Genomic DNA, 26,418 nt, shown 5'->3' with positions numbered 1-26,418 from the left:
CTTTAAATTACCTTCTTGCCAGACCCGGCTTCATTGACTGATGTAACATTTTTGCTAATGTGTTATGTTTCTTATTCATGTTCCTGCTTCTATATTAGTTTATAAAGCCTTAAATATATATATGTATGTGTATGTATATATATACAAGTCTCTCTCTATATAATATGCAAAACTGTTATTGAAATCCACAGCATATTAGATCAACAATGCACATGAGAATCCAGGGTGTGTTTTGATGCTTAGTAGCAATTAGTTTCTTTGAAGTTATTTATGAGGGAAAAAATTTCATGCACTTACAAGATCAGAGTTACTTGTCTGCTCTGGAATGGCTGCGAAATATAATCACAACTGGAAGACTAATAACAAATCAATGGATGTTGAAAGAGTTACAGGAGGCAAACATTCAAAGGTTTTCAAAAGGACTCGCAAGTCTGAGCAGCCTGTGCAAAGGGCAGATCCTAGTCTTCTGCTGGTGTATCAGCAAATGCTGCATAAATGAGCCCTGCAACTTTTGTGTGCTGCCTCATTACAGAGAAATGTTTAGTCACTGGTTTGATAATGGGAAGGCAGCTGTGGAAAGATCTGGTAGATAAGAAAGTCTGGACTTGAACCTGAGCCTCCTATGTGGTCATCCCCCGTGCTGTAATACAATGTTGCTAAGCTACCAAGGTCTTCTTCTAATTGTCCTGGTTGAGAAATAGAAAACAAAAACTTTTTCTTTTGTTTTCAGATAGTAATGAGTATGGCATAGTTTTTGTCCCTATCAAAGAGATGCTGATTATCAAAATACTCAACAAGAGTAATGGTTTGGGATGCTGGGGAGTAAATATACTAGTGGAGAAACAACCAAAGAGTGTATTTATATCTACTAAAATTAGCTTTGTGCTTGGTTTCCAACCCTTGAATTTTGATTCTTGTTTGTCTTTATTCACGCAACAATGTTGAAACTCAATACCACGTCTGAGGGATTTGCAAAATAAAAGGGCAACTTTTAAAATCACTGTTAATTCTATTTTTTGACCAATTGTTCAAACAGCTGATTTTCCAATTCTTGAACAGAAAATGGAAAATACATTTACATTTCCCCCTATTTTCAACTGTCTTGGAGTATAATCTCTCATCTCGTGTTGCAATGAGATCCAATGAATTGCTAAGCAGCATATGCCTAAGAGTCAATGTGTGTGTAGATAGGTAGATAGATATCTTCTATGTAAAACTCAGAAGTGCACTAGAGAGCTAAAAAGCTAAAACACATAAACAAAATGGTCTGCTTTAAGCAGTTAAAACAACTGTAAATAGTGTTTTTTAATCATTTATTTTATTTTTTGAAGCACATAAAGCACTGCCAGTGTTTTACTGGGGCCTTGCAAGATACCCTTTTTCGTTTACATTAATTTACATGTCACCCAACAATTCTGCCTAACATTAATTCATACCTTGAACCTAGAAAGGCTTGTATACATATTTAACTCAATATACTATTTATATAAAAACAACAGGCTTATGGCCTTCATTATAAAACATCTGTAAGTCATACACAAATAGGAAACGCATCTCAGGTCCACTGAAGGAACCAAAATGACTGTATGAATTCCATGCTGTTTTTTAAGTGAAAAGAACAAAGAAAAGTAAATTTCCTTCTGCAGATTAACCACTCAGATTGTACTAACTCCCTGACACACTGCAGAATCGGAGAAAGAGATTTTTTAAAAAAGCAAAATGTTTTAGATCTAGAAGACAAAACTATAGGTAAGAAATCCTTTGAAGTCAACCCTGTGTGCATAACAATTTATGCACGTCTCCTGCCTTCGCATCCCCTGGCCCAGGGCACGTTTTGGGCACTACTACTTATTAATACAGGGGGAGGTTTCATCCTCACCTTCACAAAGCTGTCGAGGTCTTTGCTTGCCCTCTCCAGTACCATGTCAGGTCTGAGCAGTGGTCAGTGGACCCTAAGAATCCCCTGCCCAGGGCAAGAGCCCGCAAGGGCTGCGGTGTCACAAGGGTATGTGCAGGGGGTAGTGGGAGGGGAGACTTCGGGGTGGGCTGAGTAGCTCTGAGCCCAGTCTCTCACCTTCTCTGCCTTTTCTCCCCTGCCCCCCATCAGTGCTGCTGTGTCAAGTAGTGGCACCGTTGAGTACATTAACCCGGGGCTGAGCATTGCAGCCACACCGAGTGTGAGCGTGTGTGTGCTTGTGTGCCATTTATTCCCCCCCCCCTCCCCCCGGCAGTGCTGCAGGACTCCGGGAGCGACAGAAACTGCGGAAAGAGAGCCGAAGCCAGAAGCCCCCAGATCTGCTTAAACAAATCACTGCCCCCCTCAGAGAGGAAGAGGGAGGGAGGGGGAAACCCAGACCCAAAGACAAAATACAAGACAGAGAAAAAAAAAAATAAAAATCAGCGGGGAGTAAAAAACGGCCCCCAAAACACCCCCTTGCCGAGACGGGAGGTGGAAACGGGTGCGCGCCCATTAAAGACTCGGGGTGCTGGAGGGGATCCCCCCGCCTCCTCTTTGCCCTCCCCCGGCCCGGCGCGGGGCAGTGCGGCCCTCCGGCACCAGCACCCGGGCCCGTTCTGGAAAAGAGAGCAGGAATAAAGGGAACAGCTTCCTCGCCGACAAAAAAAAAAAAAAAAAAAAAAAAAAAGCCTTTTTCTCCTTTTTTTTTTTTTCCCTTCAACTCCTCGCCGGGAAAAAAACAAAAACGAAAACGCTTCCCCTCCCCGCGCCCCCCTGCAAGAGGCCCCAAAACAACCGGCAACAACGAACAGGCAGCAAAAAAAAAAAAAAAGCCCCCATTCAAAACCAAAATCAAAAACAAAGAAGGAAAAGAAAAGGAAAAGCGAGAAGCGAGAGAAACAGAGACAAGCTCCATCGATTTCAAATCCAGGATTTTATCCGGTGCATTATTATTTTTTTTATTTTTGCTCTCCCTTTTTTTTTCCTTTTTTGCCTCCTTCCCTTCCTCCTTTCTTCCCCCCCCCCCCCCCCATCCTCCTTCTCACCCCCCTTTTCCTTTCCATTTTATTTTGGATCCTGCTAAATTTAGCCGGGATTGCTCTCTGAGTGTTGCGTGTTAATTTGATTTACTCTAGGATTCCAGCTTCCGAGACGCCATTCCTCCCCCCCCCCCGCTCTCTCTCACTCTGTTTATCTATCTATCATTTATCTAGCGAGTTCTCCAGCTGTCTGTCTGTCCGTCCATCTCCCTCTCCCCGGGTGCTTTCCCTCCTCCCCCTGCCCTCCTCCCTCTGCGCGTGCTGCGCGGCCGTGCGCTCCCCTGACAGATGAACACCGCCATGGGTTTGCCGCAACACAAGCAAAAGCACCTTTGGGGGTTGTAGCGAGGGCTCGAAACCGGGATCTAAAAGAGAAGAGACAAGAAGGGGGAAAGCCGAGGGAGGAGGAGGAAGAAAGAAGAAGAAGAGGAAGCTGCTAAGAAGCCCCCGCGACAAAAACCGGGAGGCATCGAGGAAAGGTCTGTCTTGCTGATCCGGATTGCGGGAGGGTCTCGTCCTTTCCTTTCCTTTCCTTTCCTTTCCTTTCCTTTCCTTTCCTTTCCTTTCCTTTCCTTTCCTTTCCTTTCCTTTCCTTTCCTTTCCTTTCCTTTCCTTTCCTTTCCTTTCCTTTCCTTTCCTTTCCTTTCCTTTCCTTTCCTTTCCTTTCCTTTCCTTTCCTTTCCTTTCCTTTCCTTTCCTTTCCTTTCCTTTCCTTTCCTTTCCTTTCCTTTCCCGTTAATGTCGTTTCCTTTTATTTTCGTGTTGTGACTTCGCAATGGCGCGGAAAGGGCTTTATTTGGGGGGGGTGTTCTCTGCCCTGCGACGCCTTCGAGCCCTCTTCCCTCGACTCCTTCCCATGCTTTGTAGCTGCCGCTGCCGGGGGTTGCATGGGCGCTTTTTTTTTTTTTTTTTTTTTTTTTTTTCAGGGGCGGGGATGGTTACGAGCGTGCTGCTGGGAAGGGGTTGCAATTTTTTTTAGGAGTTTGCATGTGTCGCCCCCTTTTACCTCCCCTCCCCCCCCAAATTCGCTAGCCCGTATGTGTTCCCCCAGAGGGGTCGCGGGGAGGTGGCAGCTCTGCGTGGGGAAAGCAGGAGGGAGAGTCGCCCCGGCTTCGTAAATTGCAGGTTAAGTGGAGCTAGAGAGCAACTCTGTAACCTTTTTGGGATCCCTGAGTGTGAGCAGGTGGGCATGAGGGTGGACGTGCACCCCCCCCTCCCCGGGGCTCGGCTCCTCTACCCCTCTGACATTGGACGGGAGCGGGGCTGGGGGGTATTTAGAGGTGTGGGATCCCCCGTTCGTTGTCAGAGTGAGGTGTGTTGTTAATTGGGGGGTAATTAGTCCCTGCGCAACGCCCCCAGTGAGCCCGGGGGGGGGGGGGGGGGGGGGGGGGAAGTAGTGTGTATATGTTTGCAAGTATTGGTGCAAGGCTCCCTGCCCACATAGACACGCGCACACTGACACTCTTTCACACACACATATGCATGCACATTCATGTGCACGTGCACACAGAGAGACACACTTATGTACACGTGATCACATGCACTCACACATATACTTGCACACACATACCACACAGTCATGCATGTACACTTGTGTACACATGCATGCACATACATGCACAATTGCATGTACACATGTACTCACACCCACATGCACACAAATGCACACACTCTCTCACACACACTCCCTCACATACACACAATCTGTCACACATTCACAGACACCCACACTTACTCTCTCACACCCTCTCACAGTCCCCCCGCACCACGGACATGGGGAAATCAGGTCTCTGACATGAAGCAGTGGCTGCCTCCTGTCCTGCTCACAGCGTGCAGTGCGCGGGTGAGTGTGGGATTCGGTGAGTATGTGTTGGATTCGGTCCTTGTGTCCGTGCAGTACCCTAGCACCATCCGCCACACTGTATTTGGCGCAGCTTGCCACTTCCTGTGCGTATTCCTGTCCCTACAAAGGCCGCTGAGAGAAGGATTTCCAATTTGTTTCCGCTTCCAATAAACGCTGCTGATAATCTCGGGCCTGATGTTCCAAGAGCACCTCACCACCGGCAGCGGCCCCAGGGCTGGAGGTGACAGGGTCCCCCGGCCCCTCTGGGTCCCTGGGGCGATGCCGGGGGGTGTGAAACAACAACGGGGTGCCCCCACCCCGGGCTGCTGCTGGGGCCGAGGTGTTGGGGCTCTGCCTGAAATGTCTGTCTGTCAGGTGTGCGAAGCGCTGAGCTGCCAGCCCTCTACTGCCAGGGAGCGTATCACCACCCCTCGGCAGCGACAGCGGCTCTCTGTGGGAAAAGGACTGTTGGGGGCCATGGCCCCAAGCGGCAGCAGCCCCCGACCCGCCTGCCTCAGGCCGGGACGACTGGGGAGCATTGCCCCAAACCTGCAGAAACACAGGGGGAAAACACCTCGGGGTGCAAACCCCCACGCCAGCCTTCTGCGTGAAGGGAGACACACAGGTTTGTTTTTTTTAAATTCAGTTTTGGCCATTTGCCTTTTAGCCAAAAGGGGAAAAACCCTCCAAACAATGTAGTTGTGCTTTAGCCTCTGCTCTTAGCTCGGAAGGGTTATGTAAAAGCAGGGGGGGAAGCAGAAACACAGTGAACGGAGACTTCTCTTCCATCTCTTATTAGCTTTTTTTTTTTTTTTTTAACTTTTCAGACTCAAAGTTCTAATTGAAACCAGAAATCTATTGAGAAGTAACTAAGCCAAGAAACCCTCTGTTTTCTCTGCAACTAGGGATGGGGAATAAATACTTTTTTTTCTGATATTATTTCAAGTTGCTTGAGCTCTTTGGTTCCTGTCAAAAAGCCCAGCATAGATTATTAACACATTATCATTTTAGGAGGATGCACTTTCTGAAATGCAATAAAATAGTGTGTTAGGTTAGTGCAGAGCTATAAACTATGCTAGTTGTTGGCAAATAAAAGAAACAGTGGCCATGATTTATTATTAATACTAATTGTAACTGAACTATTTAGCTTGACTTGATACTTGCTGGGTTTCTCTACTGAGGTTTCTCAGTATCATTTCCAATAATGTACTTTGATTAAGTTGGGAACTGTTCTTTAATAATTGCTGTGGCCACATTCTTAATTAACACAAGAAGTTAAATGCTTGAAAAGGTCCAACCATCATTTTTTGGCTTCAGATGCTGCTTAATCTCCTCTTCTGGTCTGTTTTGAACCCATCCTTTGAGCTCCTTTCCCCAGCACACGTTTCTTAGGTGTAAATGCCAGATTACCAACAGGAGACTTGTTTTCCATTACAAGATTTGGCTAATCCCAGTTTCAGTTTTTGCCCTCTCAGCAGGGCTCAATTGCTCACACATAATCTTTCCCTTCTGTTTTCTTTCCTCTTTGGACAACAGGATTGAAAAACTCTTGCCTTGTGCTTGGAGACTTGCAATTACACAGCAATTTTGAGTCTTGACCCAACTAGTAGCAAGAAAGACTGTTGTCTAATGAACCACGTAAAAACAGTTCTGGGATCCAACAGATAGCTGTGCTGGAAATGAAAGCTCTCCCAGTGAATTGATTACTGATTTGTTTAACCATATGCCCAGGCGTCTTTCTTGCTGCCTCTTAACTACCTATCTCTGGAGTATCTGTTATCTGTGTGTCTGCAACGATGTTGAAAAGAAGCATTAATGCCTGCCAAAATGTGCTCTGTGATGCATGGATTTAAGCCACGTTTAGAAAGTTCAGCCTGCCATTTTTGCCTACCATAACATGTGAGCACACTGGGTTTTGAGCATTTAAGTGCTGCAATTAAACATGCGTTTGACAAGGGGAGAAGTGCTGCTAGGTTGTGCATGGAGAAGAAAATGGGTAGTCAGATGAAACCCATTGCAAAACCTAGCCTCAGCTAACTTGTTGCTGGGAAATCCAGGCAATTTTAGGACATCGGTGATCCAAGGTTTAGAGCTAGTCCAAAGCCTAGCAAGAAAGGTGGGAATCTGTGGGACAACTTCAGCAGAGAAGGTTCCCAATGTTTTGCTGCAGGGCTTGTGGTTTCTACTGGGACTGGTTTTGCTGCTGTTATAGGTTCTGCTCTTGTTACTTTCTCTCTTTTCAACTTGAAAAAAAAAAAAAAAGTTTCCTTTCCTGTTATTATTGTTGAGGAAATGAAATGACTCATACTTTTAGGAAATTGTCATTTTGATTAAAGATAGGCTTTAAAACCCCTCAACTACAGGTTTTAGCCTGGGGGCACTGTCAGATCTGAAAATCATTTCCAAACTTTCAAGGTTGGGATTGCTTTGCCTTCTGATATGAAATCACATTGCAAGTGTGTGTTGTTAGCACAGTTACTTTTGAGATGTTCTCAAACCCTTAGAGATGGCTTCTTTCTCCTTCTCCCATGTAAAAGCTTCACTTGATGTGGCTTCAAAAGTTCATTGCACCTTCAGACCTGCTCAGCAATCAGGTGCTGTGAACAAGCGCAGCTCCCCCCATAGCCCCCTGGGTTCTGCGGTCATGTTTAACTGGAAGGGAGAGCAAGGTGAGGGGAATACATAGTTGGGGCTGAAAAAGGAAGGCTACATCATTCCTTAAACTGAATAAAAGCAGTCAGAGAATTTGACGTCTTGTCCTTCAGAGCTGGGGAAATGTGTGAAGGAAGTAGGGAGTGGTGATTTCTGTTTATCAGCTCTTGAGAGTGAGCAGAGTTCGGGGCAATTTTTCCCTTTTGGAGATGGATTTACTTTGCAGCACAGATTGTCCAAACACAGTGATGAGCTTTTACTGTGGGGCAGCTGGATATGAAAAGAAATCTTCTGACATTATTTCATTTAGGCTTTTGTTGTCTTATGAAATTGAACATTTCAAAGAGTTCTCAGATTAGTCAATTCTTTCTACAAAAGGCCAAATTGAAACTCTGGACCTCAGACATCTTGGAGACAGAAAGGACTTGATCCAGGTTTGGTTTTGATCTTTCTGTCCCTAGTTTACTTCCCAGCTGGGGAACTTTGCAAGGTCCCAGACCTCTGTATCTCTATGATCTTTGACCGGTTCCTGTCCTCCGAACCCATGTGCTGTTGTCAGTGTGTGGCGATGACCCTGTTGACTTGAGATATGAAGGGGAAAGTGATGGGGCTGAAGCACAGGTGACAAAACAGGAAGACACCAAAGAAGTACTCAGTCACTGGTGTTGCTCACAGACCAGATACTCTTGTTTAATAGTGGTGACAGTGGTGGGGCTCTTGTATGTGTGCATCCAGCACAGGGGTCTTGTGTGGAAACAAGGGCTTGTGCAAGTAATGAGGATGAGCCTGAGTTGTCTTCCCCATGCAGGGTTCACGAGTCTGATGTACTTTTCTGAAAGCAAGCTCAGTGTGTGGAAAAACCATGCAGGAGGTGGCCAATTTCTGTACAAACCTGAGGTCAGAAGGTGGCGGGGAGGTCCTGACCTACCCTGGTGAATACAGGAGCATGGGGTGGGCAAATACTCTGCTCTGCAGTCTGTCATATACTGGGATGGAAATGCCTGGTGGAGAGGGGTATTGGGGTTGAGGCTAAACACTGTGGATGGGGAGACCCTTAGTCAGCCTCTTACTTTCTCCAAAGTAGTGGGATGTTGTTCCCATTGCTGTCCCGAGTTGTTAAGGACCGTATGAATGCAGCAGTGAATGAGAGCAGTTTCCTCTACTCTAGTACAGTATCTCCTGTAATAGTGCTTGGGAAAGCTGTTCAGAAGAATGTGTGGTAGGCAGGCATGGGGCAACCCAGGACTCACTTGAATACCTCAAAGTTAGAGATGGGTTAAAGATCGGAAGCCTGAGGTTTTATGTTACTTTGAAATTTTTGTTAGCCTTAACCTTTAAAACTGAGAGCTACATATGTATACAATGAATCATTCTGTTCCTGTTCCTTATATTTTAGCAGATGGGGAAGCTGGTTTTAAGGTGGAAGGGAGAAAATGATGATACTCAAACCAGAGGTCAAGCTACAAGGTGTTATAAGCACGTATTTCCTCCATACGAATCCACGTATCCTGAGTATCCTACTGATGTGATTTCTAAGACTTGGACACTGGCCTAACTTCCCTGTGTGTTTCCAGATTCAGTGTGTTCTGGAGTGATGCTGTGATCCGTACCCACCTCTCCTTGAATCTTGCTAATTTTTTGGCTTTGGAGAATGCAATGGGGTTTCCACTGGAAACACCTCTGAAATTCTATTATTTTGCTAGAAAAGGAAATCCTTCCTGTAGTTTTTTTCTTCCTTCTTCCTTTTTCTCTAAAACCTTCCTATGGAGCTCTATAGTGTGGATTCAGTAGTATTTTGTACAGGGAAATAATTCTCTGCTGAATTCTTCAGTTCTTTTTCAGAAGGGATCAGAGATGTGAAGCTTAACTAGGGGAGTTTAGTAAGTGTTTGAACAGGATTGTATACATGCAAAGTATTATAACAGGCATCTGGGCAAAGTGTTATTATACATGCCCATTGTATGGCATGTATATGCCATACAATGGGTGCCCATTGCCATCCTTGTAACTTCCATAAACCTTCACCTAATGGGCTGAAAAATGTCATACTTTCTCTTTGCTTGATGGCAATTTTCTTCCTGAAAGGTTGAATGAATTCCCTCCAGCTGTCAGTTGTTCCTTTTTTTTTTCTTTTTTCCAATTTATTCAGAAAAAGTGAGGGTGGGGGAAGAAGGGGAAACACTTTTCTCTTTTAAATTATTCTAACCATACGCTTTTAAACAGGGCAACAGTCTAACCTGCTGCACTTTGAGCTAATAAATGGATATAAACATAGGGCTTGTTGAAGGCCCATGTCTTCTTTTAGTGTGTGAGGGTAACAAAAAAAAATGAAGGTCATGGCTTCTGAAGCTATGACAATTTAAAAGTGTCGTTGTGGACATCCTAAAGTCAATCAAGATCTTTTAGTCTGTTGGCTTTAACAGTGAGGCACCTTCCTTACAAATCCTGCTAAGTGCCATAAATGTCACTTGCTATAAGTGCTGGTTTACATTAGATTCAAATTTTGTGTCATTGAGGTAGTCACAGAAACACTGATCCTGCTCCTCCATCCTTTTATTGGAGTTGAAGACACATCTGCTCTTAAAATATCCTAACTTTCGCACATGGCTTTCAGGCCAGAATATTTTGTTAAGGCCTCACTCAGACCTTCCAGGGCCTAAAGGAAAACCTCTAACAAAAAATAATATAATATTACAGTAACAAATAGCTGCAGCATAGCTCAAGGTGGGGACTGGGACCCTATGCAAATCTGCATCTGTCTCCTGGCACCCCTCTCCCACAGAAGAGCGCAGTGGCAGATGCCTCCCTTCAGGCCCCGAGAGTCCTAAGCAAAGGACTTGGACTGGGAGCACGGGGACCTGTAGGTCATTAGTGGAAAGAATGGGCACCCAGAACTGAGCTGACCCCCAAATTCTGACCCCATCTTGACCCTTAATATCTTCCTGAAGTCTGTGGTGTTACAAGGGAGTAATGACCCAAAGTCCTGTCCCTGCTCAGATGGGAATTTGAGTGCTTCCTGCCTGTTTGCCTCCTTGGACGGAGCCGGACCCAGACATGTGCAACACCTCTCAAAGAGCACAATGAAGTGGTTCAGCTGGAGAGGCTTTTGGGGGGTGCAGGTACTCAGCAGGCTCTTATCTCCCCTCTGACTCAACTTCTCCCAGCACTTCTGTAACTGTTTCCTCTTCAACCTCAATAGAGGCTACTCCTTTCCTTTGCCCACAGAAGCTGCCAGCTGTCTTGCCTTTATTCCTGTCCTCAGGTCTTCCACTGGCACACTCTGTCTAATGTTTATGCCTCTTTACTCCTCTGTCCTGGCACCGTGGGCTGCTCTTTGCCTTGTGCACATCCAGCCACGTCCACTTGTGTCCTGCTCTGTGTTTGCCTCCTGCAGTTCATGAGGCTCTAAGGGACTTTCTTGTTTTCCTGTCCCAGACATCCTCTCCTCCCTCAAAGCCAAAGGACTGATATGTTCTGCAAGGAAAGGAAGCAGTCTCAGTGCCCTCCTCTAAATACCCCAAATTATTGCTCTTCCTCTTGCATGCCCTTTATGTGCTCTGTTTTCCCACAGTCCCCTCTTGATGCTGGGGATTCTTGGTACATTTTACAGCACCAAGCAAGATATCACTTCTTACTTATCACAGAAACCCACAGTGCTAAGTGTCCATGGACAAAATCCAACCTTTCTTATTCCTAGCCTCACTGAAGCATGTGGAATTGGGTAACATGGGATGTGTTGTTTGTACAGCCTCTAGACTAGGCACAGGATAGATCCTGGACCAAAGCCTTTTTGGTCCTCCTTGTGCCATCGCTCTGAGGAATGGATGCTGAGCCAAGATCTGGTGCATCCCCTATCAGATGTGTTGTTTCATTTTATTTATTTTTTTGTTTTTCCTGAAGGGAGGGAAAGCTGGTGTATTTGGCACTTGTGCAAGCGAAAATGAAATAATGGAGGAGGGGAGAAAACAGAAGAGAAAGAAGTCCGGTGATAGTGGCAGTAAACAAAAACAAAGCTTTTGTTAATGATTTATGTAGAGGAATCATTTTCAACACATTTCAGAGAGCAGAGGGAAATGGTTGATCAGAGGGAGAAGGAGAGATTACTGCCCTACCACGATGGTTTTAGAAGGAGGCTACTGTGTCTGATGGCAGCTTTCCAAGAGCAGAAGCAATCTAGAAAAGTTTGGTAACAGATGATGGAATTGTACAGGGTTTTGCTTTCTTTGGCTGGTCTCTGTGCTAATATCCTTTCCCTAAATACCCATAAAACTTTCAATTTGTAGTTTGGAGTGGCTTCCACTGCCTCCAGGATGGTGCACTTGGCAAGAGCTAGGTAGAATGGAAATAGCACTTGAAGTCTTCTTGTGCATGTTGCCACTTTTTCTCAACAAGTTTTATGGCTCTTGTTAATGGAATAAGCTTTGTCCTTGTAGCAGCACACACTGTTGCACCCAACAGAGTGCTCAGGATATTCTGCTGGTTAATCTCGGGAGCTACCTTGGGATATACATCATGCTGAGAGTGATGATGCGTAGTCTGGAGGCTCAGCAACCTGGTGTTGACCCCATGTAGGCAAATCTCCTGGCTTGGCTCTTTGTGTTGTAATGAGCTGGAGCGCAGTTGGCATCTCATTCTGCTTTTTAGTGTCCCAGAGGCCTAATCTTAACAAGGGTGATGGGTAAAAATTACATGCTCTCTGACATCACTATCCCTTGATTCAGAGGTATAAATCCAGTGAATTGAGCCCAGCTTTACAGCAGTCGTGCAGCAGCATTGGCCTCAGAGGGCATGAGTGGGATGAGGTTTGTCCTTCAGAGACCAGCACTGAGCAGCAGGAGGTGTTTACATATCTGATGACCACACTCCCTTCCCTCACACCCAGATGTAGCTCTAGGTTGTGAGTGAGTAGATTTATAAAACCTTGGCACGGTTCTTAGGCAGGAGCTCGTAAAAGTCCTTGAGCAACATGATGGGCATCTCTCCTCCTACCACAGATGGGTGCTTTGCTACGCTGGCTGTTGCCACAGCTGTACCTTGGGCAGTATTGCTTTTATGGGCCTAATGATTTATGGCTGTGTCGGTTGTTTAATCATTCAGTTGGCCCTCCCTTCAGTGCAGCACGATAGTTACTTACATAGAAAGGTGACTATCTGATCTAATTATGGACTCTCAAACCTAGTTATGGAGTCAAATGATTCCATAATCTACTCTTAATGTCTCTATGTTGAGAAGACAGATACACACGTGTAATGTGCACACTTACATGCCTCCTTAATTATGGATATGCTTGGGCTCTCATTTATTTCTCTCTCTTTATCTTGGGGAGAGATGCTTGCAGCCTCATCTGGTTGTGAGAAATCTTCAGATTATCTTGTCTTTTCCCCTCCAGTGTGGCTTTTCCTGGCTCCCTTTGCTGGGTTTGGACACACTGAGACAGAACCATCAGTCAGTTTTACTTGGTCATGCTGGTGGAGGTGCAGAGGGCTGGTAGCATTTAGACTCAGGGCAATCCAAAGGAAATGAGTGAAGATTATATTTCTGCTGTTGTTCTGGTAGCTGCCATTAATCTTTGCACCTTATTTTCATGTGGATAGATCACACCTGAGATAGCTTGCACCCTTTCAGAAATAATCCTCATATAACCAACGAGAAATCAGAGGCGGAGGTGGAAGGAGTGGAACAAAAGCAGCGGATGCCATGGAGAGCAGGGGACTACATGGAGAGCAGTCACCTTTCTTCTGTGTAACCCCCTCTGCATCAACTTGCCCCATTAATGAATCATATGCCCTAGTTAGTTAGTTGGCTTTGTATATAATCTGTGGATTATAGGCCTTCACATATGGTCATTCTGAACACAATTATCCCTATGAGTTGAGAATCTCATACAGTATCTGGTGTATATCCACATACATTTTATGCATGTCTGTATCCATAGATGGATAGCTTATCATATAGATGGGAGTTTTAGCAGTATATTTAAAATTGTTATGCAGTAATGAGTCCAATTTACCCAGTGTTGGAGATGAAGGGCAAAAAATATATCATGGAAGCACAGAATGGCTGAGGTTGGAAAGACCTTTGGAGATGGTCCAGTCTACTGTGTTGCTCAGCACAGGGTCACCTAGGACAGGATGCTCAGGGCTGTGCTTGGTTGGGATTTGAACATCACCAGACCATCTCCAATTTTTTGATAAAAGATTTTTTTTTTTTTTCTTCTTGAAGGGGAAGTCTTTCTGCCTTGTTTCTGTACAGACTGACATGAGGCAGGTGCAAGAGAGAGGGTGTTTTCTGTGGGATCTACAGTGTGGATGGAAAATAGCTGCCACAGTCATTTTTCCAGCTCCCTGACAAAGCTGGGTTGCTCTTGCAGAGTATCAGGGGCGCAGGAAGTAGCTAAGGCTGAGGTTCAAAGATGCGATGAATCTAGCCCCAAGGCTCTGAGCAGCAGATTAAACATGCTGCTGGTGCATGATAATGATCCTGTATAAACTAATTTGCCTGGTTCAAATCTGATAAATAAATAGTGGTGGCTTAATTTCATCCCAGCAGGCTTTGTACTACATCAGACTGTGTCACCTGCCTGCACCATGCTGGCTTTATGACTCACAAGTTGTCCCCATCCTCTGGGTCTGCTTTTAAATTTGCACAAAGGAAGCCTTGACCTCTATCTTGTGCACTCTGGTCCATTCGATAAAAGTGTGATCATGCTCCTGTGCCTGGTCTGCATCAAATTTGTGCTGCTGGGTAATCTGGCAGTGCACAGACCCTGTACCATAAGCTGTGTGGTCACAGCACTGTGCTTGAAATTCATAGATTTTTTTTGCAAAGCAATAATGATGAACTAGGTTGGGGGCTCTTTTTGTATTACTAATGCAGGTTAACTGAGTTCAGCACAGCTTGCTGCATGTCAGGCTTTTTTTCTTTTTTTTTTTTTTTAATCTCCCATGATGGATTCTAAAGTTTCACTAATACTTCTCATAAAAGCAGGTTTCTGACCAAAACTTTCCCTTGAATGTAATGTAGGTTGTCCGCTGACCTCTGCCCCAGAGGCAGCTGTGTTTCAGCAGTGGCATTTAAAATCGAGGAAGCAACCCAGGAGTCTTTGGAGTGAAAGGTGATATGTCATAATTAAATATTGCTGTATAGTCTCCAGTGCTTTTTGTGGTGAATGGTTTTAAAAAGATGGTGCATAAAGAGGCTTCCAGCATTTCTGATATTAGATTAGGGATTTTGCAACTGTATTTTGCATGACAGAATATGAGACCCCAAGACAACATGACAGATGTGGGACTCCACTTCACTTTTGGTATGATGCTCTCAGACTTGTGCCTCAGTTTCCCCTTGTTTGAACAGAACCTGTTCAATAGATTTTTTTTTGTTTGTTTGTTTTCTTCGCAAGGCATTTTGGACTCTATAGCTAAAACAAAAGCAATTTGTAGCTACAGTCATGCCTAAGATTAGTGTACTCTGGGATTTGGGTAACATCTTTTAAAATTGCTCTGAGCTCTCTTCTGGTGCTCATGTGTTTGAGCAAATCAGCCAGAGCAGCAGCACAAAGGCTGGGCAGCTGAACCTGTCTTGCTTGTGTTTACCTAAGCAGTGGTGCCTCTGCACCTCTGTTTGCTTATTACAAACACGATTGTTACCGGGCACAGGGCAAAAGCTGTGACAAGTATTATGCCTGCTTTCATTTCATGGATAATCCCAAACATGGTGGATTTCTTCCTTCCTTCCTTCCTTCCTTCCTTCCTCCCTCCCTCCCTCCCTCTCCCCCTCCCCCTCCCTCCCTCTCCCCCCTCCAGCAAGGCAGTAGGCTCTTACTTTTTGTTTTTATCCTTAGCAAATTTTCAGTTTAATCACTTAACAGCCCTGATATCTTAATACAAGCGTGAGCAGTTGCCTAAGGCAGGAGAAGGGAGTGTATTTTGAGCCCTTAATGGCAGGCATCTAGTATGATCTTAAGGGAGGTCTTCTCCTTCAGGCCTTTACTTCTAGGAGCATGTTTGATAAGAGACATATGAGCAGCTAGGCTGAGCATACAGGTGTTTGATTATTTCTCAGTACTTATCAGAGGAAGTGTGAATTTCTCCCTAATTAAGAGCTAATCCCAACTTCTGTGAAATTTGTTGTCATTCACCTGTGAGTTATCCTCCTCAAATTTAACTTGACTGCAGGAAACCTGCTAGCAGTAACACTTTCCTCTGAGAGCTTAATTTGGCTGGTGAAGTACCTCTGCAGTTGCTTGTTGAACAGGAATTGATGCTTGTGAGCCTGGGAGAGGGCAGTTTGGGTAGGCATTTAAAAGCCTCTCTTAGCTGTTTAAAATAAAGCTAGGAAGCTTGGGAAAAAAAAAAAAAAAAAAAACAAAAAGCAGTATTCTTGTTTCCAGGTCTGCACTTTGCCAGCTAAAGCGGAAATGCTGCTGGAGGACGAGTGTTTGTTGCCTCCCCTTCACTGCTTGTGCTTGCAGGCCAGCCCAGAGCTGGGGAGATACAGGACATGAGGAAGAGGGAGAAGCCCAGGAAGCTGCAGCTGAATCAGAACCTGAGGTTTTCCCAGTGACTTCAGCAGGGGCAGTTTGGAGATTGATTTTTCCCTAGTTTTGAAGCTCAAACCCCTATATCTTTTGGGGGAGATGCTAGAAAAAAGCTATTGCCACTGCAGTTGAAAGCACGGGGCTGAACAGCTCCTCTTGCAGAGCTGCAGTGTGCCCCAAGCTGAGGAAAGGGAAGGTTGGGACTTTGCCCAGGAGGTTACTTATTCAGGAGCCTGAAGTGAGGTTTCCTGATTAGTCAAAGTGCTTGTAGCCTGCCCAAACAAGAAAGATGAGTATAGTGTTCCTGCACCTGAGTCACTTAACTATTAACCCTGAAGGAGAGTAAGGAGATACCTTAAAAAAAAAAAAAAATAATAAATCACCCAGTTAATTCAGTGTAGTGTTTGAATGCAGGGTTCTTTGTTGCTACCTGTTGGTCTGGTGATATCATCATTTGCTGGCTCTTGGCATGACAGGAGGCTAATATTTTAAAGCTGGTTTTAGTGTGAACTTATCTGATGCTGGTATAATGTGGTGCCTTTATTCAGATGTTGCTGGTTTCTACTAACCCTGAGGTGCTGAGACCCCTTGGGGCAGGAGCCTGGCTTTGGGTGAGGCCTCCATAAAACACTGAGCTGGGAAGGGTGTTTTGGGCACAGAGTCAGGAGCTTTATCTCATGTCCCATTTGACATAAGGTCCCAAGAGGTTTTATTCTTTACGCCATATCCCATGGTCTTTTCTCTACACCCTTGGTGGCTGAGGGTGTGGTGGCCGCATCCTGCTGAGGCAGATGTGTCCTGTGAGAAGCCTGCTCTTTTTCACCAGCATCGAGAGAGGTTAAAAGCCTGTGGGCAGAGGTCAGCACAGACTATTCATTGTATATTTGTGCATACCAGAGCAGTAACTCCCTGGAATGCTGCACAGCTGAGCTTTTACCACCTTGTGTTTGTGTTGCAGCACAGGAGCATGTGTACATTTTGTCCATCTCCAAGGAGATTAGCAATGTGAACTGGCAGATAAATAGGATGGCCTTTTTTTTGATTGGACCGGTTGGAAGAGGAAGGTAACCCTGACTGCTGTCACCTCCATAGGCACAAAGGAGAGGCAAGGTGCAAGGTCAGTCAATTAGGTGGAGCAGCTTCTTGCAATTGGGTGGCTTTAATGTACTAATTGTGTTAGTAATTAGCGAGCACCACATGGTAAACACTTAGGTTCAGAACTGTGTAAGGGCATTAACTAACCCACCCTACAATGAGTCTGAACAAGGTAGGCATTATCATCCTTTCATTGGTAGTAAAAGTGAGAGACTTGCTGACCACAGGGTGAGTCAGGACAGGCATGTGAGAGACTGTAGCTCTGTTAGTTCTTCAAGATCACCTTAATTGAGGCCAGAGTGACAGCAGCTCTGGGAAATGAGCCTCTTCCCTATTGCCAGATGTGTATCTTAAGCACGTGTTATTTGGTGATAGGTAGCAAGGTGATTGGTGATTATTTGGTGATAGGTAGCAAGTTTTTTATTTTTCCTTTACAATTTATTGCTACTAAAAATGGCCTGGAAAATCCCTGGTTGTTCTCAGATCTTGCCTGTGGTTGGTCAAGGGGTAGGGTTTGGCAGTGTAGCAGAGCTTATCTAGTGTAAGGAGCTGCTGCTGTGAGAGTAGGTCTGTGTCCCCAGCATTGACTCCTGGCAGTGCCTTCTTGTTTTCTTTTCCCTATGTTAGAAGGGATTTTCTTCTGACCCACCAGGGAGCTGTTTCAGGGTAGTAAAATAGTGGCAAATTTCTCTCTGAGATATCCTTATGTTATGTTGTGTTATGTTATCCTTATGTTAATCAGCTTGGCTGCTCTAGGGTACCAGACCCAGCCCTCAAAAATGCTGGTTCCCGCTTTGCATCAGGGAATGCCCTTGAAAAGTTGCATGGGAAGCCCAGCCATTCTGTGTTTCAGTCATTTCCACACCTGCATTCAATATATATGCATGTGTTAACTTCCTTTTTTCTTCTCCTTTTTTTTGACAGTGGCAGATCTGATTTCTTCTGAGCTCCTTGCAGCCTCTAGGTGACTGGGATATTGAACTTGGTGGACAGCTGCAATTCGTTCCCTGGGATCCTACCTGCCCTTTCTCTCCCCTTCCCTTCCTGTGCTCTCCTTCCCTCTGATAAAACTCCAGTGTGTTGTGGTACTGCTATGGAACCCAGGGAGACTTTGGGCAGCTCCCAGCAAAGGGGAGGTGAGGTGGATTTTTTGCTGGCCACTGTCGCCTCTGCAAAGCCTCCACCTGCCTCTGGCTGCACAGGAGAGATGATGCTGCCCATGGCGGGCTCGGGGAAAGGGATCCTGGTGAGCAGAAAGCGGATGGAGCCCGAAGAAGAGGATGAGCTGGGTTACGGGAGAGATGTGGATTCCACTTCTAATGCAGACAGTGAGAAATGGGTGCCAGGAGATGGGCTAGAAGAGCAAGAGTTTTCTATCAAGGAAGCTAACTTCACAGAGGGGAGTTTAAAACTAAAGATCCAAACCACCAAGAGAGCTAAAAAGCCCCCAAAGAACTTGGAGAACTATATTTGCCCTCCTGAGATCAAAATCACCATCAAGCAATCTGGGGAGCAGAAGCTTTCCAGAGCTGGGAAAAATAGCAAAGCAGCTAAGGAGGAGGACAGAGCATGCTCCAAAAAGAAGGTAAGTACTATGCTTTCCTGTATTTCCCCTTGAACCAGGTGGCAGAGGGAGAGGGTGCTTTGTGTCTGAGACACAACCTTCAGGCAGTTTATGAGACCCTGTTTGGCTACAGAGGAGACAAAACCATGCTGGTATTGTCCTGTGGTGCTGTGAGAGCTTCAAAGGTGATCTTGAGCTGTCCTTCAGGTGCACCAATTCGAAAGGGATCAGAAGTTCAGCTGAGCCTCTTCTCTTTTTGTGTGTAAGTGAGATTTAAGATTCATCTTTACATGAATGATAAATGAAGGAGCCCACTTCTAAACTGCTTTGTGTCTGAGCACTAATGCTTGAGCCTTTTGGCAAGCTTTTCAATTACATTTTTAAAATACAGGTATGTGCATAGAGAACAATTGAATCCATTCCTATATACCAAGCAAATGGTTCCATTATTATTGATTATGGCATTGTGCTAGCAACACTATGGATATGCTTCAGAAAATACTTCTATTATAAGTCTCATTCTTCCAGATGCTTATCGTTTTCTTGAAATATCCTTCTGGAGAGAATTCTTTGGTAGCTTAAGCTAGGGTCAAAATTATATTTTTCTTCTTTTTGGTGTGTGTGTGTGTGATTCAGTCAAGAAGAGGAACAGGGTATAAAGAAAAGATTTTATTTATATGAGCTGATTTCAGGAGAAACCTTTCTGTTTTCTTGTTGGTTTAATTTTCAGTAATGTGCCCTATACTTACATTTTTAAAAGAAATTGAATTCTGAGGCAGCACTGAGGGTGGGTGGGGGGATGAAACCTTGTGACTACTCATGTTATTTTGGGTGTAGGAGTACTTTTTGTCCTAGGAATCAGACAAAGGAGCCTTGGTCAGGTTGAGGATTTATCACAATACAAATACTTCACTTCCGCTTCTTAAGCAACGTGTGGACTCCTGTCTGAACTCATCACAAAGTCTATGTCTGATGAAAGACTCAAATATCTCTAAAACCTGGAGAAATGGATCTGTGATATAGGCTTGCACCAGTCTAGAGCTCAGGGGATGACTGTTCAATGTAACTTTGATCCCTTGCTGTGTACAGAAGGTCCCTGCTTCTCCTGTACCTCATACCCATGATGGATGCTCAAAGGGCTACTTTAAGCCTGGAGGAGGCTACTTGCCAGTGGCCCTCTCAGGAGGCAGTGTCTTTCACAGGTTGACCTTTACCAAAAGTCTGTTGACAACTCTAAATCAGTTTCTGAAGCAGCAACATTTCTCACTGATGTGAGGCAGAGCCCAGGGAGGTTAATGTTACTGAGGGTACTTGCATTGGAAGCTGAACTTGTGTGGGGGAGAAATCAAGGGGAATTTTTCTTAGAACCCTGGTAAATGGCGTACTCCTTGCACACCAAAAATAGCACAGTGGAGTTTTGGTCCAGTAATACACTGGGAATAGATTTTTCCCACCTATTGAGAAGGATGGGCTGCTTTCTTAGCACTGAGCAGTGTCTTATTTCTATTTCCTTATATTCCCTGAGTACTTGCAGCAGTCTCAAGAGAAACAGTGGTTGTGTGAGACTCAGCTCAGAGACAGCAAAGGTGTTGCAAGCAATCCCTCTATGGCCAAGCAGGGAGAAAAAAGACTTGCTAACCACTGCATACCGCACATGGGTGTGTGGACTGTGAAGAATATGGGTGCTTAGAAATCAGACCTTTCATTTCTGTTTATTCCTCAGTTAGATGTCTGGGGAAGGCATGTTCATTCTTTGATGTGGCTATTCAAAAAGGTTAAATAAATAAAGCTAGCTGTAATGAAACGGGGGGGGGGGGTGTAGTGTGGTGATGTTTAGGGTGAGACTTTAATTGCTGGAAGATAAGGAGTTGGAAAGAGGCAGATCACAGTCCATATGTGGTTGCATCCAGCCTGTGCTTGTGTTGTGAGGTCTAAGCTGGCTCGTGCTATGCTCTCAGGCTGGGAGTGCTTGGGGTAGCACTGGCCTAATCTGACCATTTAAAAAATAGAGAAAACACAGCAGGTGGATCCTCTGAGCAGATGGGGAGAGGCCCACTGCACCAGTGAATTGATTAGCATAACACCCAACGGCTGCTGCACAGCAGCTGTTGAGCTGGAGCTGGGCAGGGGCTGGAGGCAGCGTGGCAGAGAGGAGTCCCCAGCAGGGATTTGGAGGACCACGGAGCTGTGATCTTGAGGAGTTTGATGCCTAGAGACCTGTACCCAGCATCCCTGGGGTGGTGAGCATCCTGTACCCCTGTAGTCAGGATTTTGCAATGCAGTTGGCTCTTAGTGCTTGGGTTATAGGATCAGCATCTCGCATCAAGGGGGTGGTGGAAGGCACTGTATGGTGGAAGGCAAGCTGGAAATTGGTTGGAGAAGGGCTTAAGCACTGGCAGTGTGACTGCTCTAATGGCTGCTGTGTGTCTCGTGGCAGTTACAGAGATTTTTTTGTGAAGATAGAGTTCAGAGGAAGCAGAAAGTTGCAACTCGAAATGCCCATCTGTGGGCTTTCCTGAGAGAGGAGCATGCAGGTAGCTTCTGCAGATACTTGCAGAAATGCTGAAAGCTGCAGTAGTGGTTACAGTGTAATTGCCACATTTAAATGATTCTGGTAGTTTTGATCTTGCAGTCACGTGCTGCTACAGAGTTAGGCTGTTTGCCTGTTGCTTTAATCAACACAAACTCCAGGGGGAAAAAAAAAGTCCAAAAAAAAAAAAAAACTACTTTGCAGCAGCAGGGGACAAATACACTTAAACTGGTGGGGCAGATATGCAGCTGCCATTGTTTCACTGTCCTCTGGATTTTTGTTATGAGAGTTTGGCCCTATGTATGTATTTCCCTCGTACATGGGCACAGTGTCATTATTTGAGTTTACCTCCTTGCTTATGGATGGGATGCAGCTTGGATTACACTCAGCTCTCCAATGACCATGCTTGTTTCTTGGGTATGGCTTGTCCTACAGTGAAACTATCCTCCTCTGTAAGGAGGAGCAAACTTTACTAGGACTTGAAAAATCATTTAAGCTTGCATAATAATTTCAGCCACATCTCCAGTAGTCCCCAGTGCTTTGAAACACTGCTTCAGCATTCTTGCAGGAGTTTCAATACACACAGCACAGAGGGAAAGTAATGAAAATATGGAAGCAATTTAAGTAACAGTGTGTGGGTATGCAAAGGACTGGTAAAGTCAGCAATGTAAAAAGGGGCTGTGAATCGGGGATATAGTACTTATTCAGTGGCCACTTAAGGAGGAAGATGATAAGCCTGTTCCAAAGCTTTGCGCTGTTCTGCTAATTAGGCAATAGGGTCCAGAGCCTGATTTCCAAAACTGTGGTATGGGGTGTGGTGGTGACTAGAAGGGGGCTCTGCAGAGGTGTGCTGCTCATGTGGTAGGGTCTGATTTTTCTTCCCCTCCTTTGATTCCAGCTGCTACGCTATTTAATGTATGTTTACATCTTTTAATATACTTATTGTTATAAATGAGGTCTCAACTCAATCTGAATTTTGTAATATTTATAAAACAAATATTTCTAAAAGGTATAAAAGGCAAGTAAACAGTACTGGGTGTGCGGGGAGTCTATGCTCCACCAACATGCACACATGAACATCAAACATTCTAAATATACAGAACATTGCTTTACGTACTAAACCCAAGTATGCCTATACATACGTACGATCAGGAAAGGTAACAAACAATCCTTTAAGTTCCATGACTTAACAGTCTCCATTTTCCATTCCTTTTGAACAATATGTCTCACTAAGTTGTCAAGCAACTCGGTCTTCAGGCCTTAGGTATCCCGTCCTTCCCGGATCAAAGAAAAGCATATCCATCTCCTTTTCAAGGCCAATAGGCCTGGGTCAAAAAGCACGTTCAGGTCAAGAGGGGGCGTAACAGCAAAAGCGTTCGATGGCTGTAGCAGCAGAGAGGCCGATGGCTATGGCATAGCAGTCAGATCAGTAAAGGAGCCCGCAGCTCCCTCACTGTCTGGCAAGCCACACGTTTGTGATTGTGGCTCCACATGGCTCTTTAAGGCCTCAGAGACTGCTCGCCAGGTGCCGAGCAATCCCACTGCAACCTTGTCGTTTTTAGTTGCAGAGTCCCACACCTTGACCTCAGTTTGGTCCCATATTTCAGGCTCATAAACTGTCTGGTTGTTAAGAAGGAGAATAAGCTGTAAGGTTACCAGGACAGTCTTTGTTCCTAAGGACATATGATTCCCCATAATGCACAAGTGCTTACCAGTGAGAGGCAGTTGTATGCACGGGTCCGCTTCTCTCCAGCTCCAGTGCGCCTGTTTCCAGCGACTTTCTGTACGAGGCAATCAAAATGCCTGCTCCCGTCCTGGTCTCCATTCTGCCAGCCTGTTCCTCTTCACTCCTTTTTCCTGCTTCTTTATTGATGTAACTTCATCGTGTTGCCTTTTTCTTTATCTTGAGGGCAGGCTCCCCTCTTATACCCTTCTCCCCACAGCAGTTCTTTTCAAAACAACTTTTCATTGGTCAGACAACTTTGAATGTAACAACAACAGCAAACACCCAGAAACATCTATGCCTTAATGGCTGGAGAACAAGAAACCAGAGACTGCATGGAGTCTCCTGAATCACCCTTCTTTGTTCCCTCTAAACTCTTTTATATTCCTGATGGCCTCATCATTAAGAGTCTAATGTTATCTCAACCACGGGGCTTGCCGACCCCAATGGCCACACTCCCACATCTCCCCCTTCTTTATTAATATCAACCATTTTCTCGACACGAATTACTACTCCATATATAACACTTATGTTGCTTTTCTGTGTGAGCAATTGCCCTGGGGATGTTATGTGATGGTGTATGGGAGGGGAGGTGCTTGAGGAGAGGATGGGGCTGGGTGTAGTTGCCCTGGCCCTGAGCAGGATGGGAGAGCTCCAGTGCTGGAAGCCTCTGCTGTTCTCAAGGCTTGGCTGCAACCCAAGAACTCTTGGTTTTTCCATTGTGGCTTTGCTAAGTTTCACATCAGCTTCCCCCTCTTGAAGTTAAGAGCTAAGGTAGCTTCCTACCCCTCTTCCAGGGTTGCCTGGTGGGTGAATTGCAGCTTGGGCTGTCCATGCCACTGTTTGTGCAGCAATTGCAAAGTGTGGAGGTGTTTGCAAGTGTTTGCTCTGATTTCAACTGTTCTGCACCTGGGGATGGAGTGGGCTGAACCATGGCTGCTTCTAGACTGGCAAAAGGCTTTTCCCTTCTGGTGAGGGGGAAGCCAAGAGCCCAAAGGGTAACCTGCCTGCCTGCTGTGAGCCCTGCAGGCGCTGCTCTTGGTGCTGCTTTCTTCCTGCCTGCAGCAGGGTTGCTCAAGCCCAGAGCCCTTGGCATCCCTAGAAGTGCCTCTTCCTTTGGATAAGGGCAAACATGCTGTCAGTTTGGAATGGCACTGAAAGCGTGGCACCAAATGCAAAGAAGCAATCCATCAGCATTCCCTGCTTGTCATGTAGTGTTTAACAAGCCCCAGATGAGTAGTGGTTCCCAGATTTTGTTTTTATCCTCCCCCCCCCCCATTTGCCCTGTCTAGTTTTCTGTGTCTGCAAACACTTCATTTCCCACCCTCATACCCCACTCCTTTCTTTAAACATAACCTGATAAAGAAACTCTTTGGAGTTTCCATCATACGTGCAATGTCCTGCTTCAGGGGATGTTAACTCATTTGTTATTGAACTTTTTATTTTTTGAGAGCTTCAGATGGGTGAACGCATTTCATTGCTGAGAAACAAGTGGCAGTAAGTAAGTTGGAAGTAAAGCTTCCTTGTGGGCAGTTAGAAGAAGCTCTGTCCTTGTTTTTTCTGGCAATCCCCCCAGTTGTGTGCCCGCAGGTATATGCATTTTTTCCATGGGAAGCAGTTCTAGCACCTTTTCCCTTGAAATTCCATTCATCCTCTTCCTTTCCTCTGCTTAGCCTCACATGGGCAACTTTCTTCTCCAGTTCCCCCTCCTTGAGGACTCTCATGTGGTGTTTTTTTTCTCCCTTTGTACCTTTCCTTCTTCCACAAGATCATGACCACTTCCACCCCTGCTTCCTTCCCCTTCTTTGCATTGCTGACTGCACATTGCACTTTCCTTACAGGTTCTTGTGTGCATCTGCATCTCTTGCCGAATGACCCCTGTGCTGTACTCCTCTCCCCTGTGACTTGGGTACATGATCATCCAGTTACTCAAAGTGCATGGTTATTTCCCCTTTGCTAAGGGCATCCCTGTGTGTCAGCTCTTCCTACTGCAAACTGAACGTGGCTTGGGGAGTTGGTGTAAGTACTTGCTCCATGCACTGCAAAGGGCTTAGCACGGAGATGCTTGTGCATCTGCTTGAAGTGCTAGGATTTGATTTTATGGCTTTTCTTCTTTGTTTTCCAAGGGATGAAGCCCCTGTAGCCCCTTTGTATTCCTGTGCTAGGTTGGTTCCCACCCTTGTGTAGGGAAACCTTGAGGCTGCTCTAAATGATGCTGGTGGCAGGTCCCTGAGGTGCACAGCAGCAGTGGGAGGTGAGGAGTAGGGGTGTGGATCTCAGCCTCTGCCCTGGTCATGGGCTAGTAGGAGAGCCCCAGAAATGCCAGCACAGTGGGGAAGTCTTCTGTGAGTTGTGTTTAGGGAAAACTGCCTTTTGAGCAGGGGAGAGACCACTTCAGAGCTGCTCTAACAGGCATGAGGCATCTGGTGCCTCATTTCCTGGTGCCACATTTCCTTGTTCCCTCGTGCTGTGCCTCTTTTTCTTCAAACCATGACAAAAATATCCCCTCTGCTGGTTTGGGGACTGAGGAGATGCTGCAGGGCTTTAATGGGGAAGGAACAAGAACCAAAGAAGGGCAGCTGGAGGTCCCATGCTCCCTCCATGCTGAACTGCAGGACTGGATGGGTGCTGCTCCCAGCAGCCTTGTAAATGCCTGGCCAAGTCAGTGCAAGCTGGTTGTGTTTTGAAAGCACCAGGGCCTCCAGGCTAAAAGAGGTGTGCTGGAGATGTGACATACTGGCATATGCATCCAGAGCAGTGAATCTCTGTGCTTCTTGTGTCCTCATTTGCAGAGGTTTGGGGATGCACAGGAGTGTCAGGCCTTAATGCATTCATTCATGTTCTTCCAGTATCTCCTTTTGCATTAAGTGCTCCCCCTCCTCTCCTTCCAGGCATGCCTGACCACAAATACCTTCTGATTTACCTTCAGCTCTTTTCATCTTTACTCTCTTTTTCACACGCATGCATGCCCAGCTATTCACCCTCAGGTCAGGTCTAATCCTTCACATACTTCGTTCCCAGCTGGGCTTCTCACTGCCCATGTCCCCCTGCATGGTCAGTGGGACTGCATGATGGACTCATCTTGAGTTCATTTGAATGAAGAAGAGGGGCTTCATTTGATGCTCTTTTTTCTTTTTTTTTTCCCCTCCCTTTCCTGTGAGCATTGAAGTATGTGAAAGTTGGTTTCTAACCACATTCCTTTTCTGTGGCTTCTATGGTGAACTTATTGGCTATTCCATCTTTGGGAGCCCCTCAGAGGTACTTCTGTCTGGATAATTTGAACAAAACTTCTTGGAATATTATATCTTAAAGATTTTTGTTGAACTTGACCAAAATTGGTCAAAATACCCTAAAAACATTGAGGAGAGGGTGTACTGGGTCTGGCTGGAATGTTAACTTTCCCGGCAGCAGCCCGTACAGTGCTGTACTCTGCACTTGTAGCTGGAACAGCAGTGTTATCACACCAGTGTTGTGTCTA

The 26,418-nt window shown here is 45.5% G+C and overlaps 1 protein-coding gene across 19 annotated transcripts in view; it reads left to right on the top strand.

The window, feature by feature from the left end:
* Window positions 1-2,215: 2,215 nt before the first annotated feature.
* Window positions 2,216-26,418, top strand: part of LOC101791773 (SET-binding protein) — a 323,956-nt gene continuing 299,753 nt past the window's right edge. For 4 of the 19 annotated variants that reach the window (XR_005261408.2, XM_038169498.2, XM_038169500.2 and 1 more), the window contains exons 1-2: window positions 2,979-3,476; window positions 18,048-18,708. Coding sequence is in view for 16 of the 19 variants with exons in the window: in XM_038169498.2 (XP_038025426.1) it covers window positions 18,217-18,708 (492 nt within the window). In the remaining 3 variants the exon portion in view is untranslated. Of the gene's footprint in view, window positions 2,900-2,971; window positions 3,477-4,752; window positions 4,857-15,637; window positions 15,783-15,881; window positions 16,887-16,986; window positions 17,146-17,217; window positions 17,296-17,365; window positions 17,507-17,591; window positions 17,691-18,047; window positions 18,709-26,418 lie in introns of those variants that run through there. The other 15 variants (XM_038169499.2, XM_038169502.2, XM_072030468.1 and 12 more) reach the window with 13 other exon arrangements.

Source organism: Anas platyrhynchos, chromosome W (assembly GCF_047663525.1).
Source record: "Anas platyrhynchos isolate ZD024472 breed Pekin duck chromosome W, IASCAAS_PekinDuck_T2T, whole genome shotgun sequence".
NCBI lineage: Eukaryota > Metazoa > Chordata > Aves > Anseriformes > Anatidae > Anas > Anas platyrhynchos.
Note: the sequence above shows the minus strand (reverse complement) of the source record. Positions and strands in the feature narration are given on the sequence as shown.